Source organism: Bison bison, unplaced genomic scaffold (genome assembly GCF_000754665.1).
Source record: "Bison bison bison isolate TAMUID 2011002044 unplaced genomic scaffold, Bison_UMD1.0 scf7180017864495, whole genome shotgun sequence".
Classification (NCBI taxonomy): Eukaryota; Metazoa; Chordata; class Mammalia; order Artiodactyla; family Bovidae; genus Bison; species Bison bison.
The window spans coordinates 5,941,440-5,958,068 of record NW_011495054.1 but is presented as its reverse complement, the minus strand read 5'-3'; the positions used below and the strand labels follow the sequence as shown (position 1 = coordinate 5,958,068).

Below are 16,629 nucleotides of genomic sequence, written 5' to 3'. Positions count from 1 at the left end.
TTTGTAGCTGTGAGTGTTTTAGAGAGAAAAGACAATATTATGGGAAATGAAACAGGTCTCTAAGGGACAGCTTGGCTCACTTGGGTGTCGGGGTGAGGAGATTTATTGATTTTGATATGAAGGCCCTGAAGCCAGAGAGTGAGCCCTTAATTTCATTATTCAGAATGTGTGTATTGTGAGTTTCCTGTGCAAGGAAGGGACTGGTAATTTGTTCAGTTTATTGTGATGGATCCTGGAAAGAAAGGGGTATTTTGAAAGGGGTTGGGAGAATACATGCTGAATGTGTAACATTAAAACTCAAATGAAAAAAGCAAACACTTCTTGGGACTTACCTGGTGCTCCAGTGGTTAAATACGCCTGCCAGTGCAGGGAACACGGGTTCAGCCCCTGGTCCAGGAACTAAGATCCCTCATGCTACCGGGGAACTGAGCCTGGGCACCCCCTGTGCCACAACTAAGACCTGACACAGCCAAATAAATAAATATTAAAAAAAAAAAACTCTAGTGCTGTGTTGTTCAGTATAGTAGCCAGTTAATTAATAGCCAACTACTTAGGTTAGTTAAAATTAAGTGAAATTAAAAATTCAGTTCTTCGGTTGCACTAGCCACATTTCAGTGCCTGGGTAGCTGTATGTGGCTGGTGACTGATGCATTGTACAGCGCAAAAGAACATTTCCATCAGCACAGAAAGTGCTTCTGGACAGTGTTACCCTAGAGAGAAACCTGTGAACTTTTTAAGCTCTTTGCATCTGATCTCAACCAACAAATGACTTCTCTGAAGAATCTTAGTGTGCTCTTCTTCACTTTTGTTCTGACAGGGTCCCAAGTGGGTGACATTCATTTTCTGATTAAGAAAAAGAGCCTTGTACCTGAAATGCCCTTTAATCTTTCGGGGAGAAACTGTAGCCAGGGACTTACCATTGACATGGAAAAACAGCTATGTGGGAATTTCAGGTAGAGGGTGTATTATATATATAAAGATGCATCTCAATTTGCTATCCTCTAGCCTTACTGAAACTAGTAAAAAGTTAAAAAAAAAAAATTGAGAGAATGGGGAGCAGACAACAGCAGCAAACTTTGGGAAGCTAGAAAGTGAGGAGTGGTAAAGGATCCTAAGCCAGCAGTTCGGAAAGCTGAGAACCAACCTGATTTACATTGTAGAATCTCTGATAGCTGGGAATTGGTGGCAGCTGCTAACCCCTGGATGTGAGGGTGAGTGGGGAGGGGTTAAGTTAGGAGGATTGGTTGAAAGCCCTGTTTACATGCCTTCAGAACCCCAGCTTTCTTTCTCCATCTTGGCAAAAGGCTGGAAGTTTTCCTCTCTGGAGAGTGTAAAACAGGACCACACAAAAGTGTAGGAGGTCCAATATCCAAGGAAATCATCAACAGAATAATTCAAGATGCTTTCCCTGAACCGAAGCATGTGTTTTCAAATCAAAAACGGTCAGCACAATGGATGAAAGCAGACTCATGACAGAGCACATTAATGTGAAATTCAGTTTTTCTATTTTTTAAAAAATATTTTCTTTCTTCTTTATATTTATTTTATTTACGGCTGCATCGGGTCTTATTTGCGGCATGTGGGATCTTTTCGTTGTGGCGCATGGGCTTTCTAGTTGAGGTGCGTGGGCTTAGTTGCCTGCTTTGGAAGGCGGATTCTGGACCTCCGGGAAAGTCCCAACCTGAAATTTTTTTTTTTTTTTCCCAACCTGAAATTTTAAAACCTTGGATACAAAAAGATCTTAGAAATTTCCGGGGGGAAAAATCAGATCTCAGACAAAGGATCGAGAATCAGAATGGCATGAAGGTTCCCAACAATACTGAATGCTAGAACTCAGTGGAGAAAAGTCTTCAGTATTCTGAAGGAAAATTTCAATCTAGCATTCTGTATTCAGGCAAACTTCAGGTAGGAGGTCAGAACATTTTCAAACCTGCAAGGACTTCACAAGTTGGAGTGTGTGGTTCACCCAGACACACAAAAAGAGTACATTCTCAGGGTGATAAACCGCATCCCAGCTGTAGCGATCACAGACCAGATCAGGACAGCTCAGAAAACTGGGAGAGACCTCTTCTGGAAGGTGGAATTTGGTCAGACTGCATGATCTGCGTCAATGTATTGAGATTTAGACACGGGGGAAACTGTGGGATTGAATGGTTAATTAGAACAGATAAAACAAGGCAGACTGAGAGTGTAGAGAATGAAGGACTCATTATTCAACTCCAGGGTTAATTTTAAAAAGCTGTGCAGGAGAGCAAACGTGGTTCATTAAACGGAAGTTGAATGCCAGTTGCGTGTAATGTAAACACGGAATTACTGAACTAACGTATATTAGGAAACGTGAGGAATTATTACCGAAATAATCAGTCAGAGTTGGTGAAAGAGATTGTGTTTGTGTGTGAGGGCATGGGACTGGTTTTTAGAGCAAACCTCCCAGAACTTTTTGACTCTTTAATTATATGCATGAATGACTATAGGAGCAAAAGACAGTAAATAGATCCTTTATGTAGAAGATGGAGTTTTGCACATGATTTTATTCATTGCTGATAGAATTGTGGCAAAGGTTTAACTATAAGAGGAACTCAGCATTATTTTACTTCTCTATGCACCCTTAAGTCTTACTCTTTTAATAAGGCCTTTCTGTCAAATACCCTCAAAAGAAAAAGAGGGCAGGAGTTGATCACTTGGGTCTTATGCCCTGCTCTACTGCTCATATCCATGACCTGCCTGCTTTGTAGCCTGTAGAACAGAGGTCCCCACCCTCTGGTGTCTAATGCCTGATGGTCTGAGGTGGAGCTGATGTTATAACAATAGAAATAAAGTGCACAGTAAGTGTAATGTGCGCAAATCATCCCCAAACCATTCCCCCCGCTCCCCAGTCCATGGAAAAATTGTCTTCCACAAAACCAGTCTCGGGTGCCAGAAACGTTGGGGAACACCGCTGTGGAATATTGTTCAGGAGCAGATTTTCAGGAGTATTGGCAAACCGCCCCTTTTCCAGGTCTTACGCTATGTCTCTGTGCAAGGGAGGCAGTTGTAACATGGATGGCGGTTGATAGCCAAGGACTTGCTCGCGTCAGTTTCTACACTTGCTGGTTTCAGGTTTAGTTTCAGAAATGCAGGTGCTGCGGCTCTCGACTCCAGTCTGAGCAGTGGCTTCCCCTCTGGGAGTCGATTTCTTCATCACCTGAAAAGTGGGGAATACGATGCCTGTTTGGAAGGCCTGCTGGTTAGTAGTAGCTGATTTTGTGCTCGGGGTGAGAGTAATGCTCTACATGCACTCTCTCATTTATTCCCCATAACAGTCATGAGGTAGGTGCTGTTTTCTACATTGAATCGATGGGGAACCTGAAGATCAAGCAGATGACATAATTTGACTGAGTTTCCACAGCCGGTAGGAGGCTGAACTGGGATTCAGTTTCTTAAATGTTTTACCCTTTAGCCAACTGTGCTTATGACTTGTCAGGATATTCCTCGTTACAGGAGGCTTATAAGAGATAATATAAAGGGGACATACCGGGCACATAGTCGGCCCTCCCTAAATTTTCCTTAGTTCAGAAAGGATGTTTTTTCTTTCTTTTTAAAAAAATACTTCCTTACTTATTTGGCTGAGCTGAGTCTTGGTTGGGCATGCAAATGCTTAGTTGTGGCATTTGGGCTCTAGTTCCCTGACCAGGGATCGAACCCAGGGCCCCTGCATTGGGAGCGTGGAGTCTTAGCCACAGGACCACGAGGGAAGTCCCAGAAAGGATGTTTTCTATCTTGAGGTTTTTGCCTTAAGCCTTGCCTCTTTTTGTCCAAAGTTTAACTGAGTGGCTGACCAGTTGGGTTAAAAGCAGTACATCTCAGTTGGGGGTGATTTTGTCCCCCAGGAGGGGCCTGACAATGTCTGGAAGCAGTTGGGGTTGCCTCAGCTGTGGTGGGAGGGTGGTATGCTGCTACTGGTGTCCAGTGGGTAGAGGTCAGGAGCACTGCCCAAGATCCTGCCGGGTGTAAAGGCAGCCCCCACAGTCAAGAATGATCAGGAGTGGAAGTTGGTCCCCAAAGTGGAGACTGAGAAGCCCTGGGTTGGAGGGAGCCTCTCTGAGCCCTGCACGACCCTCCCCCAGCACGCCCTCCCTGTCCCTCCCCGCTGACGTTTTGTAGTCTGACTGGTGGCATTTTCTCCGTGGGCTTGGTCTTTGCAGGTTTCTGAGACACTAAAGCGTTTTGCAGGGAAGGTGACGACAGCCAGTGTGAAGGAACGGAGAGAAATCCTCAGTGAGCTGGGGAAATGTGTTGCCGGAAAAGGTATTTATTTTCACATCACTGATTTCATTTCAGACTAAATTGGGCTCTCTGCTTAGAACCATGACCTTCTTTTCCTCACTTCCAGCAACTTCTGTCTTCACTGTCTATATTTGCTTGTTATAAATGTGCACTGAAACAGTTGGGTTGGTGGAAAGTTTATCCTTCTAGGTGCCAAAGCTTTTAACAGTTTTAACCATTTTGACTGGAAATAGTTGTAATGGATGCCAATAGTTTTTCTTAAGTAATTTATTAGATGCAAAAACTTTTTTTTTTATTTTATTGTACAAAAACTTTTTTTTTTAATGACTGGAGGCACTGTTTTTGCCAGCGTTTCATGAAAGTCAGCAAGATCGTAACTAGTGATTGGGTAGTGAAGGATTCCAAGATCATCTAAGTTTGGGAGATGTCACCTTTTAATCCAGTGTTTCCTTGAACCTCTTTTTTGCTGAAAACCTATTCAGTCTGGGCAGCACATTTTGGGAAATGCTGAGCACATGTAGTTATTCTGATTCTGTACCATAACTGAGGGCTCTTACGGCAAACTATGGGGGTGTGTATAAGACTAGTTTGCCTTCAACCAATAAATCTTCATTAGTTGGTTTTTTATCTTTTAATTTTGTATTGGGGTATAGCTCATTAACAATGCTGTGATAGTTTTAGGTGAGCATTAAAGGGACTCAGCCATCCATATATACGTGTCCATTCTCCCCAGAACTCCCCTCCGATTCAAGCCGCCACATAAAATTGAGCAGCATTCCCTGTGCTATAAAATCCTCGTTAGTTTTTGAGTTTCCTTTTGGTGTGTTTTTCCTATGCAGTGTTGGTTCTCAAAATGTGGTCCCCAGACCAGCAATATCAGCATCGCCTAAGAACTTGTTTGAGATACAGAATCTCAGCTCCACCCCAGAGACGCAGATTCATGAACACTCTGGGGATAGAGCCCAGCACCTGTGTTTTAACAAGCTCCCCAGCTGATTCCCATGTTTGCTGCAGTTTGAGAACTGTGGTGGCATAGAGTTGGGTCTCCGATTCTGTCAGCTTTCACTTCTTGTTAGGAAAGAGCCTTCTTCCACTGTCTGACCCACACTCTGATTTGCTGCTGTGATCTATTGTCGCCTGGTTACATACCCAAGCTTGTTAAAGTTGTGTGTAAGTAAATTGCTGTTCGTGAGCTTCTGAGAGATTCTGCTGTGTATCAGAGCTTTGGTGCATGAGTTTATGGCACCTTCAGAAGTCCTTCTGGTCATTTCTCAGCAGGGTTCTAGTTAAAGAAGGCTGCCACATTATAGACGCTGGCTGTCCACCCTAACCCTAGTGGCTGACTCCGTGCTAAGTAACTGCCGAGTGCCACCCTTTCCCCCCAGTTTGTGGAGTAAGGAGTTCGACAAGTGTGAGTGAAGTTTATGAACTACTCAGGCCTTCCAGGGTGATTTTACTCCCCAGTCACCCTGAAATTCTACAGTTCAGGGCGAATCATATTTGTAAAATGTTTGCTTGCCTTTGATGTGCAGGTCGTTTGGGGGAAGCGAACTCCTCACATGAAATAGTTCTCAATTTCCTCATTTTCGGAGTCTGTGGAGCCGTTGTGTAGTGATAGTTATTCTGGCCTCTCCTTGTGTTAGGGTCCCAGGTCCGCAGGTGGGTTCATCCAAGGCGGGGCAGGGAGCTGGAAGGCCTCTTTAGAGGCCGTCAAACCCTGAAGGCGGGTGCCCAGCCTGGCTCAGCCCGAGCCTGGCCTCACAGCCTCTGGTGCTCTGCTCAGTCCTGCCTCGCTGAACCTGGAGCCTGAGGCTAGCGAGGCAGGTTTGCTGGGCCTGGCCTTGCCAGTCACAGGCCCTCAGCGCAGTCGGAGGTGATGGGCTCTGTGTTCTGGCCATGGCTCTGCTGCCTCCAGACTGTGGGACCCGCCCGGTCCAGGTTCCTTCAGCTGTGAGCCTGCCTCCTTGCATTGAGTGTGGAGATAGTAAGGCCGTGCTTCCCTCACAGGGTGAGAGTACGGAGGGAATGCGAACATGTAGGGATAGTGCCTGGCTCTTAACAGTCCTGGTATCTGTTAGCAGTTACTAACTGCTTTTCTCCTCTGCTGTGCTTAGTCGCTCGGTCGTGTCTGACTCTTTGCGACCCATTGGACTGTCACCCCCCCAGGCTCCTCTGTCCATGGGATTTTTCTGGGAAGAATACTGGAGTGAGTTGCCATTTCCTTCTCCAGGGGATCTTCCCAACCCAGAGATCAAACCCGCGTCTCCTGTGTCTTCTGCATTGCAGGCAGATTTTTTATCTGCTGAACCGTTGGGGAAGCTCTTAGCCACAACCTGTTCCTGGCCCCAGTCACTCTTTTCCTCAGTTACAGAGACATTCTCAAATCAGGTGGGCCAGTGCCAGGCTCAGGGCTCTGGGGAGCTGGGTCCATGCTCCTCCTCCTCCATCGGCCCCCATCCCTCAGGGGCCCGGGCGAGCCCTTCATGAGCCTCCTGCCCGCTGGTCTGTCTGACACTCAGCTTCCCTTTCCCCCATCAGACCCTCCTCCCTTCATCCTTGGGCTTCAGCCCGGTCTGCAGAGCCATCACAGGTTGGCTCTCCGTTACTGAGCACTGTTGTTCCACCAGCTTCTCTTTCTCTCAACTGGCCTGCTTAGTTTTCCGTGCCTTGGTTTTTTCTTCTTAAAAACTGGCTCAGTCGCAGTACCCACCTTGCGAGAACTGAGTTAGTGTGTCAAGCGCTTAGAGCAGGGCCTGTGCCTCGTGAGCTCCGATTCAGTGTTGGGTGTTGTTATTTCTGGGCCAATGCCCAGGAAGTGTCGATAGTGCTTGTTGACTAACCTCTGTGAATCTCTGGTTTTAGATCTGCCGGAGGGAGCTGTGAAAGGCCTCTGCAAACTCTTCTGCTTGACCCTGCATCGATACAGGCGAGTCCCAGCTAACAGCCTGGTGTCCAGAGCACTTTGTGCGGAGAGGTGGTAGAGGGCAGTGGTTAGAGCCCAGGCTTTGGAGCCAGACTGCCTGTGTCCTGAGCAAGTTACGGAAGCTCTGTGTGCCCCAGTTTCCTCCTCTGTGGACTAGGGATCGTGCCTCCGTGGTGGTTCGTGTGAAGTTCTCGCTCGCTCTGTGCGCTCTCACTGGTGCGTGTAAAGGCACCAGGGCTCATCTGAGCCCTGTAGTAAGTGTTCTATAAATGTAGGTGGTGCCCGTACAGCCTTAAGGCTCCTTGCCCTTTGTTAGGTGCTTCCAGAACTCTGGGATGAGGTAGATTTATCCAGTTACTTCCAAATTGCCTCATCTGTGATGCGCTGAAATACAGTGCAATGTTGTTTTCCTGGAAAGACGGGGCTTGGCCGAAGCCCCCCGCCTACCCCCTGCCCTGGGTCCACGTGTTCACCTTGGCCTTTGCCCCTCCCCCAGGGATGCAGCCTCACGCCGGGCCCTGCAGGCAGCCATCCAGCAGCTGGCTGAGGCCCAGCCTGAAGCCACTGCCAAGAACCTTCTGCACTCTCTGCAGTCCTCGGGCATCGGCTCCAAAGCGGGTGTCCCCAGGTAAGAGGGGAAGCTGGTGGCGCCTGAGGCTCCGGAGTCCTCGGGGGGAGCCCATGCAGACCAGCCGGGGTGGCCACGCCCGCCCCTTTGCCCTGTGCAGCCCTGGGGGGCGCTGGTGGTCTGCCTTCTGGATGGAGAGAGATGGAGAGAGAAGCCAGGATGTCAGGCCCAGCAGAGAGACTGCTTTCCTGGGGAACAGGGTTGGGAAACTAGGGGCAGCAAGGCCATTTTAAGGAGAAACCAAATGCTTCCCCTCCCAACCCGTCCTCCCTGCCCTGAAGGTGGGAAACCATCCTTCAGATGTTATAGTTGTGAGTGCTGAGAGGCAGGGGCTCGGCACTCCTTGTCCTGAGTTGTCACAGGTGGTTTGTGGAGAACCAGTGTGTGGTTCCGTCCAGTCGCATGTAGGTCAGCAGAGAGTCCTATGTGCCAGGCAGGGCCCTGCGGGAAGCCCTTGTCATCAGGTGGAGGCCGCTGCTCTGACCTCTCCCCTCCGCTCCCCTCCCTTCCCAGTAAGAGCAGCGGCTCGGCTGCCTTGCTGGCCCTGTCCTGGACTGGCCTACTGGTGCGCATCGTCTTTCCCTCGAGAGCCAAGCGGCAAGGAGACATCTGGAACAAACTGGTAGGTCCCCGTGTCTTTGGAGTCGGCTCCCTGCACAGAGTTGGGGTGTGTTTAAGCACCTTCTCTGGTCAGTGTTCTCCTCAGGGCCGGGTGACCGGCGCTTTGAGTTACCCTGAGGTGTGTGACTTTGGTGGATGGGCATGAGGGCAGCATAACGTTCATCTACTCAACAGATATCTGTGAGCTTTCCTGGATCGGGTGTGGGCTAGACCCTGGGACCTGAAACACAGGGATGAGCAAGAGAGACGCGGTCCCGGCCTTCGTGACAGGCCAGAGTAGGGAAGACAGCCGCAAAACTAGGAAACCAGACAGCAGTGTAAATCATTCCGTTTTTTCTGACTAAGCATTCCTTTCCTTGTGTTTGGATTTCAGTGCTGAACTGGCTAATGGAGTGGGATTCTTGCCATGTGCTTTGATCCTTGAATCCTTTCCTCCCCGGTCTATGGCTGCTCCTTCCATTTTCCCTTCCTCGCCTTCCAGCATGTCTGCTAACCAGAGATGGCCCCACAGGCCACATTGGGAGGTTCTCTTGAATGTCTTGATATGCTTAGTGGAGAACAAGAGGAAAGGTATCACAGTTTTAACAAAAAGGAGTCTGAGGATCTTGGTGTGGATTTGATTCTTGGCCTTGAGATTTGGCCAAGTACTTCATTTAGTTTCTGAGTCCATTTCCCATTACTGCGAAAATGGGAACAAGTACCACCCACCCATCCACATCAAAGAGTTGTCATGAAGATGGGCCCAGAAGAGGTGAAAGGGCTGTGGAAACTTAGGGAGGGCTGTGCAGGTGGACACGTGGCGTTAGCAGACCTTCAGCGCTGCTGCCGGACACAGCCAGCTTGTAAGATGCGTTGAGGCCTCAGCCCGGGAGCTTGTGCAGCACACTCCTGGGGATGACCGTAGATTGGCCATCAGCAGTTGACAGGAGGATAAGAACACCGAGACTTCACAAGTAGTGGATACACTCCAAACCCTCCTTCGGAGTGTAGGTTCCATTGTTACCAAAAGGTCTTCTTATAAGATGGTTATCTCACAGGCCCCTCATTGGTGCGTCTCCAATGACTTCTCATAACCATTACCCGAGGTAAGTCAGTGTGCTTGTGGGTTAGTGAGCTGGAGGGGTCGACCCTGTCATGTTGTATTTATGGGACAGGATGCATCAAGAGCTTTTCCTTTGCTCGTTGCTGATGTTGACTCTACACACGGGTGGCAGTTCATTCAGTTGCTGAGGTATTTGTTGAGGGCCCCCGTGTGCTGGGGTGCGAAGCTGAGGCTGAAGCAGCGGACAAGGAAGAGGACCTTGCTTTCTCATAGCTTTCAGTCCTGGGGAGAGGCTGGACGCAAATAGGTACACACCTGGGTGATAAGGTTTAGAGCCGCATAGCAGAAAAGCAGGCAGGAGGATAGAGAGAGGGCCGACGCTGGTGGTGGGAGGGAGGCCTTCGGAGGAGGTGCCGTTTGAGCAGAGACCTGAAGGGTGTGAAAGAAGAAGCCATGCCCAGATGAAGGGTTAGAGCATTCAGGAAGAAGGAACAGCAGTACAGTTCTTAATGAGATGTCAGCAAGCTTAAAAAGCTATTTTAATAAATTTTTTTTTAAAGTTCAATATTCAGCAAGTGTCGAATGTATACCAGTTTCCTTCCCACCCCTTCTCTAGGCATCTTGGTCCCCCACCAGAACTAGTTCCTTGTGTAGGTAAAGATATTCCTTGTGTATATAATTAAGTCGATTTTTTTACGCAAATGATAGCATGCTGCTGCTGCTGCTGCTAAGTCGCCTCAGTCGTGTCCGACTCTGTGCGACCCCAGAGACGGCAGCCCACCAGGCTCCCCCGTCCCTGGGATTCTCCAGGCAAGAACACTGGCGTGGGTTGCCATTTCCTTCTCCAGTGCATGAAAGTGAAAAGTGAAAGTGAAGTCGCTCAGTTGTGCCCGACTCTTAGCAACCCCATGGACTGCAGCCTGCCAGGCTCCTCTGTCCATGGCATAGATATAAACTTTTTGTCTCATCTTGTGTTTTTTTCTTTAACCGGATGTAGAATTTGTTCTGGAGTATTGTATAAAGAGCTTCTCATTCTCTACGCTTGTTACTAATCCTTTGAGTGGATGTACCACAGTATCTAACCAGTCCCTTGTTGATGGCCGTGTACAGTGTTTATAGCCTCTCATCATAAAAGCGTTGCCGTGAGTAACCTTGGGCATCTCCCACCTTGTACACATGCAGATGGAACTCGGCTGACTTACGCTTGCCCTCGTTCTCAGGGTGGCAGTCCACACCAGTGACCTCAGGTGCTTGTGGCCCGTACGGTCTCTGTGAGGCTTGTTAACCAAGCACCTGTTTGTGCTCCACTCTGGATTGGACAGTGAGCTCCCGCAGGCAGGATCAGCCTGTTGGTCTTGAGTTCTCTAGCCACAGTGCCTAGCCTAATGCCTGCCGTTTCATCAGCGCTCACTGCCTGGGAATTAATGGGGAAATAGTCAAGGCAGATGAAGAAGTACCTGCAACAGAATGCTTACCCTTTTTCCACATGGCGCTTCCCTTGCTGTAATTATGTATTCATTTGTGTGTTTATTTGTTTAGTATCTCTTTCTCCCTCTGGAGTGTGAGGTACATGAAAGCAAGGACCATATCTGTCTTATTCTCCTGGTGTTTTCATTGTCTGACTCATAGTTGGTGTTCAGCAGATACTTAAGAAGTGCTTGAGTGAACAGATGTAATTCTGGGACAGGGGCTGAGTTGGGGGTCTGGGGGGTGGAGGGAGGAGGGGCTGGCTGGAGTCGGGTGGGAGAGGCCTGGCAGAGATGGCCTCAGGTTCCGGCTGGTGGGCCTGGCGGAGGCCTTGGGCAGGCCGTGAGGGCCACGGGTCCCCTGCTCCCGTCTCCGTCCGGACCCGAGCACCCTGTCCCCGCAGGTGGAGGTGCAGTGCCTGCTCCTGCTGGAGGTGCTGGGTGGCTCCCACAAGCACGCCGTGGACAGTGCCGTGAAGAAGCTCACCAAGCTGTGGAGAGAGGTGACCGGAGGCTGCGGTGGGCGGCGGGCACTGCTTCCTCCACACACTCCCCCTGCCATCTGATACCCCTGCCCTCCCCGTTCCTCCTCAGAACCCCGGGCTGGTGGAGCAGTACTTATCAGCCATTCTCAGCCTGGAGCCCAACCAGAGCTATGCGGGCATGCTGGGGCTGCTGGTGCAGTTCTGCACGAGCCACAAGGAGATGGACGTGGCCAACCAGCACAAGGCAAGCGGGCGCTGGGCGGGGAGTGCGTTTTCCCCCAGTGGCCCCAGCCACTGGCCCCATCTGAAGTTGGCTGGTTTTCTCTCCCGAGACCCCGGCCTTTCGCAGTGATGTGTGAGGAGCGGGAACGTTTCCTCTCTGGTTCTCACTGGGGGTGGGCCCTGCCGCAGTTACTGGGATGCTGATTTGCCTGTTCTTGCTGTCACTGAGTCACTCACCCCTGAGCAGCTGCCTTATGCCAACCTCTGTGCCAGGTGTTGGGGGTGCAGCAGTGAGCGAGGGGGCCGTGATCCCTGCCCGGGCGGGGCTGAGTCTGAGGAGCCCACTGTTAGGCAGAGCGGCATCTTGTCATCTCTGTGAAACACGCTACAAAAGGGACCACACGAGAGGCTGTGATACTCTGTGGCAGGGACCTGTCTCAGGCTGTGGGTCAGGCAACACATCTCTAAGGAAGGAACTTAAAGGGTGAAGAGATGTTAACAAGGCCAAGAGGCAAGGAAGGGCATCTGGGGGCAGAGAGAGCAGTGTGTGGGCTGGGACGTGGGCGGTACGTGGCTGCCCGGGTGAGAGAGGAGCCGGCAGGCCTGTGAGCCACGCCAGGGGCCTGGACTTGATCCCAGGAGCCATGGAAAGCTGTGGAGGGCTTTTCATTGGGCAGTGGCATGGACACTGGCATTTCCATGCTTGACTCCATGTCATTTGGGGCCCTGATTGGTACTGTTCACAAGTGCTCGCACAAGAGGGACCTCAGAGCACCAGGGTCCGACAGGTCTCTCTTCCCCAGAGTGCCCTGCTGGACTTTTACGTGAAGAACATCCTGATGAGCAAAGTGAAGCCTCAGAAGTATCTGTTGGTGAGTGAACGGTGGCCCTTCCTCGTCCGTCCAGCTGAATGCCCTTTTAAATTCTGTGATTCGGAGCCATGCTTTATTCTTAGTCTGTTCCCACAAGGGCAGGGTGCCTGACCCCTTTCTCTTGGCAGGATAACTGTGCCCCTTTGCTCCGGTACGTGTCCCACTCGGAGTTTAAGGATCTGGTCCTGCCCACCATACAGAAGTCCTTACTGAGGAGTCCAGAGAATGTCATTGAAAGTAGGTTGCTGCCAGCCAGGACAGTGGGAGGGAGATGACATCACCCAGTGAGCCAGATCGCAGCTGCTTGGCAACAGGCAGTGTTTATGGGGGGTGTGGGGGGAGGCTGTATTCACTGTGTACCTCGTTGGGCCCCTCGAGAGGGAGACTTAGGGACCCTTTCGAGAGTATGTTGAAAGTAATGGGCCCTCTTGTTGAAAGAGTGTGCAAAGTGTATCCGTTGAAAATGCTGCATACATACATTTTTAGAGGTCTGAGAACCTTCTGGAAACCAGGTTAAGAACCTCTGCTCTAGACAGGTTGACCTTGGTGCCGGTGGTATTTGAAACCCTAGGATGTGAGAGTTGAGTCTCTGTCCCTTTTTATCTTGGTAAGAGGTATAGGTGGAGTGTTGGGGGCACAGATTTTGCTGTAGGGATGGGGCAGTGTACAGCTTTACAGCAGAGCAGAGGGATAAAGGTGTGACCATATAGAGGTGAAAAGTGGTCGTGTTCCATGTGGCTAGATAGCGGGCCTGAGCATTGGCTGGGGAGCCGGGCAGAAACGGGCAACTTCCCTCCGAGGTCAGCATGGTGTGTGCTTTCTGTCCCCCTCAGCTATCTCCAGTCTGCTGGCATCCGTGACTCTGGATCTCAGCCAGTATGCCCTGGACATTGGGAAAGGACTGGCTGGTGAGTGTCCCGACCCCTCTCCCACCCCTAGAATGACACCTTGGGTTTTTGGTTGCATTTCTCCCAGTTGTAGAAGAAGGGGCACGAGACAGCCCCGTTTAGAAATAAACTACAGGCGCGGAGTTTCTTTTCTGAGATCCTTGATCATGAGAACGCAGAGCCAGGATGGATGAGTTGGGAGCCAGGAAGACAGACGAGAGCCTGGCTACTCAGCTCTGAGCAGCGGCTCTCTGTGTCCAGGTCAGCTGAAGTCCAACAGCCCTCGCTTGATGGATGAAGCCGTGCTGGCGCTGCGGAACCTGGCCCGCCAGTGCAGTGACTCCTCGGCGATGGAAGCCCTGGCCAGGCACCTGTTCGCTATCCTCGGAGGTGGGCTCGCCTTTCCGGGCATGGGGATGGCTGAGGTGCGGGCTCTGGCACTCCCTGGGCGCTGGGGCCTGCTGGGAGCTCAGTGCTCTGAGTCTTCTTGTGTCAGGAATGTGAGTAGAAGCACAGGCAGAGTGGTGTGGATGGGGGTGAGCTCAGATTTAAGTATAGATGTTTTTGTGCACATAGGTTATAAAAAATAGAGAAAAATACACCAAAATATAAGTAATATTCTTGGATGGGTGGTTTTTAGATTTTAAAAAAAATTTTTTCTGTTCGTCACATTTTCTGCAAGAACATATTTACTTCTTTGCTGCTGCTGCTGCTGCTAAGTCGCTTCAGTTGTGTCCGACTGTGCGACCCAATAGACAGCAGCCCACCAGGCTTCCCCGTCCCTGGGATTCTCCAGGCAAGAACACTGAAGTGGGTTGCCATTTCCTTCTCCAATGCATGAAAGTGAAAAGTGAAAGTGAAGTCGCTCATTCTTGCCCGACTCTTAGTGACCCCATGGACCGCAGCCTACCAGGCTCCTCCGTCCATGGGATTTTCTAGGCAAGAGTACTAGAGTGGGTTGCCATTGCCTTCTCCATTTACTTCTTTAGTCAGAAAAAAGAAAAACCCAATTAGTGTGGTTTTAAACCCAACTTCATGATAAAGAGGCTCTACTTTTAGAATCAGAAACTATCTTTCTTTCTCTCTTTTTTCCTTTTTTGGCTGCACCACTTGGCCTGTGGGATCTAGTTCCCCACCCAGGGATGGAAGTCAGGCCCTCGGCACTGGGAGCATGGCGTCTTAACCACTGGACCACCAGTGAAGTCCCCCAGTGTGTCTTGATGTCACACACATGACTACTTTGTTCACCCCCTTGGGAAAGGTGGCAGATGGGAATTCTGAATCTTTGCTCTCTCTCCTCTTAGGCTCGGAGGGGAAGCTAACTATTGTAGCCCAGAAGATGAGCGTTCTCTCAGGTATAGAATTTCTCTTCGGGTGTCAGGAAGTGTGGTTGTAGATGAGGGTCACCCCGACCATCAGGTGTGGCGAATCTGTTGGATCCTGACAGTCTTGGACGTCCCAGCCTGGCTTCTGTAAAAGGCAGGACGTCTGATGGGAGATTGAGGGAGGGTCAGTGATGGCCAGAGGAGAGGCGTGGCCGCTCGGGAGGGGGCAGCAACAGGAAGATGGTGTGTTGGCAATTCTGTGCTGACCAGGGGCTGAGCAGGGAACCCCCGTCTTCCAGGGATCGGGAGTGTCAGTCATCACGTGGTGTCGGGGCCTTCTAGTCAAGTCCTGAGCGGGACCGTGGCTGAGCTCTTCATCCCGTTCCTCCAGCAAGAAGGTAATTCTGGGCAGCACGGTGAGGCTGCAGCTGGGCGCCGTGTTTGAGCCCGGTTTTCGCGGTTGGAGCCTGTGGTGACCCCTTCTGAAGGCCCTGCTTCCCCTCCCCGAAGCCTCACTGCTTCCTCTCCCTTTACCTGGCTTGCTTTTGCATGCGGCTCGCGGTGATGTGACGTGGGTGTAAGATGTCTGGCTGACCGGCTCCAACTTCTCCCCCTAGTTCATGAAGGCACCTTGGTGCACGCTGTCTCTGTCTTGGCTCTCTGGTGTCACCGCTTCACCACGGAAGTACCCAAGAAGCTCACCGAATGGTTCAAGAAAGCCTTCAGCCTTAAAACCTCCACCTCTGCCGTGAGGCACGCCTACCTGCAGTGCATGTTGGTCTGCTTTCGAGGTGAGAGGCTCCCCGCAGAGGAGACACAGTCTTCAGGGCGTCGACATGGCTCTGGGCCTGCCCTCTCTGTCCAGCCTTTTTTATATTGTTTCCTCCTGAGTCCATGGGAGCATCCAGCTTAGTCATCCACAAAGCCTAGAATCAGAGCCCCGTTTGATTTTGACTTCTCCCCCTTATCAGACCTTCAGAGTACAAAGTTTATTCAGAGAGGACCCATAGCTAGAACCTGTCACTCTGTTTTCTGAAATCATGAAGATATGATTCTGATAGACTGATGTATGAGGTGTAAATGTATAATCTGCACCCTGGACCTGTGAGAAACTAGCCCTGCCGTTGCGCCAGGGCTGACAAGCGTGTCATCTGGGCACTTGCCTCCTTTCCACGTGCAGTGAGGGGACACAGCAAACCTGGGTAGGAGCTTGATCCCCAAGGAGAAAATCTCCAGCGCTGATTTCCACCTCTCAGATGGGCTTGTGTTTCACTCATGGTTTAAATGGATGACGATTTTGTCTAAAGAAATGTCTGGGAGATTCCAAAGTGCCCTCTAAAAAGGTGACCCCCTTCTGTTCTGTGTCCGAGCTTTGCAGACAAAGTCTGTATCACTTTGCAGTTTTGCTGCACTGATCCAAGTTGACTTTATTTATTTTTTCAATTAGCAATAATCGCGCCTTGGATAAACCTCGTTGGCTACGATACTGCCACTGTGCAAAGCTCAAAGTTGACTTTAGATTGAGTTCTAAGTAGCCAAGTCTTGGTTTAACCTCGTCTCTAGCTGGAGCTAGTTCTAGTTCTGCTCCAGACTTTAAAAGCAAACATAAAATAAACCTTTAAAATATGCATTTCTTGGATTCAAAAGCATGGCATTGTCCAAATGAAATGCTTTCTTTGTGTGAAATATTCTGATATACCACTTTGGTAATTTATGAGTTTAGTTACAGGTTTTAGTAGGTTTTTACCTTTTTTTGAAAAAACAGACTTTAGTTCATAGGTCAGCAGATTGGTTCTGGTTGGGGGGTTTGGGTCTGGAGGTTGTCTGGTATGGGGGAAGTGCCCCAGAAAGAAATTGGTGGACCTGAGGTTTTGCCCTGGTTCTCTTCGCCC

The 16,629-nt window shown here is 50.1% G+C and overlaps 1 protein-coding gene across 1 annotated transcript in view; it reads left to right on the top strand.

Annotated features, from left to right (window-relative positions):
- Positions 1–4,148: 4,148 nt before the first annotated feature.
- The window catches only part of GCN1L1 (GCN1 general control of amino-acid synthesis 1-like 1 (yeast)), a gene marked incomplete at its 5' end in the record, with an annotated part of 50,684 nt that continues 38,203 nt past the window's right edge, over positions 4,149–16,629 (top strand). The window contains 13 exons of the mRNA XM_010828838.1: positions 4,149–4,287; positions 7,129–7,192; positions 7,686–7,817; positions 8,331–8,439; positions 11,351–11,449; positions 11,541–11,675; positions 12,457–12,525; positions 12,654–12,762; positions 13,359–13,433; positions 13,674–13,802; positions 14,717–14,767; positions 15,037–15,135; positions 15,355–15,528. Of these exons, the coding sequence (XP_010827140.1) occupies positions 4,149–4,287; positions 7,129–7,192; positions 7,686–7,817; positions 8,331–8,439; positions 11,351–11,449; positions 11,541–11,675; positions 12,457–12,525; positions 12,654–12,762; positions 13,359–13,433; positions 13,674–13,802; positions 14,717–14,767; positions 15,037–15,135; positions 15,355–15,528 (1,384 nt within the window). The remainder of the gene's footprint in view (positions 4,288–7,128; positions 7,193–7,685; positions 7,818–8,330; positions 8,440–11,350; positions 11,450–11,540; positions 11,676–12,456; positions 12,526–12,653; positions 12,763–13,358; positions 13,434–13,673; positions 13,803–14,716; positions 14,768–15,036; positions 15,136–15,354; positions 15,529–16,629) is intronic.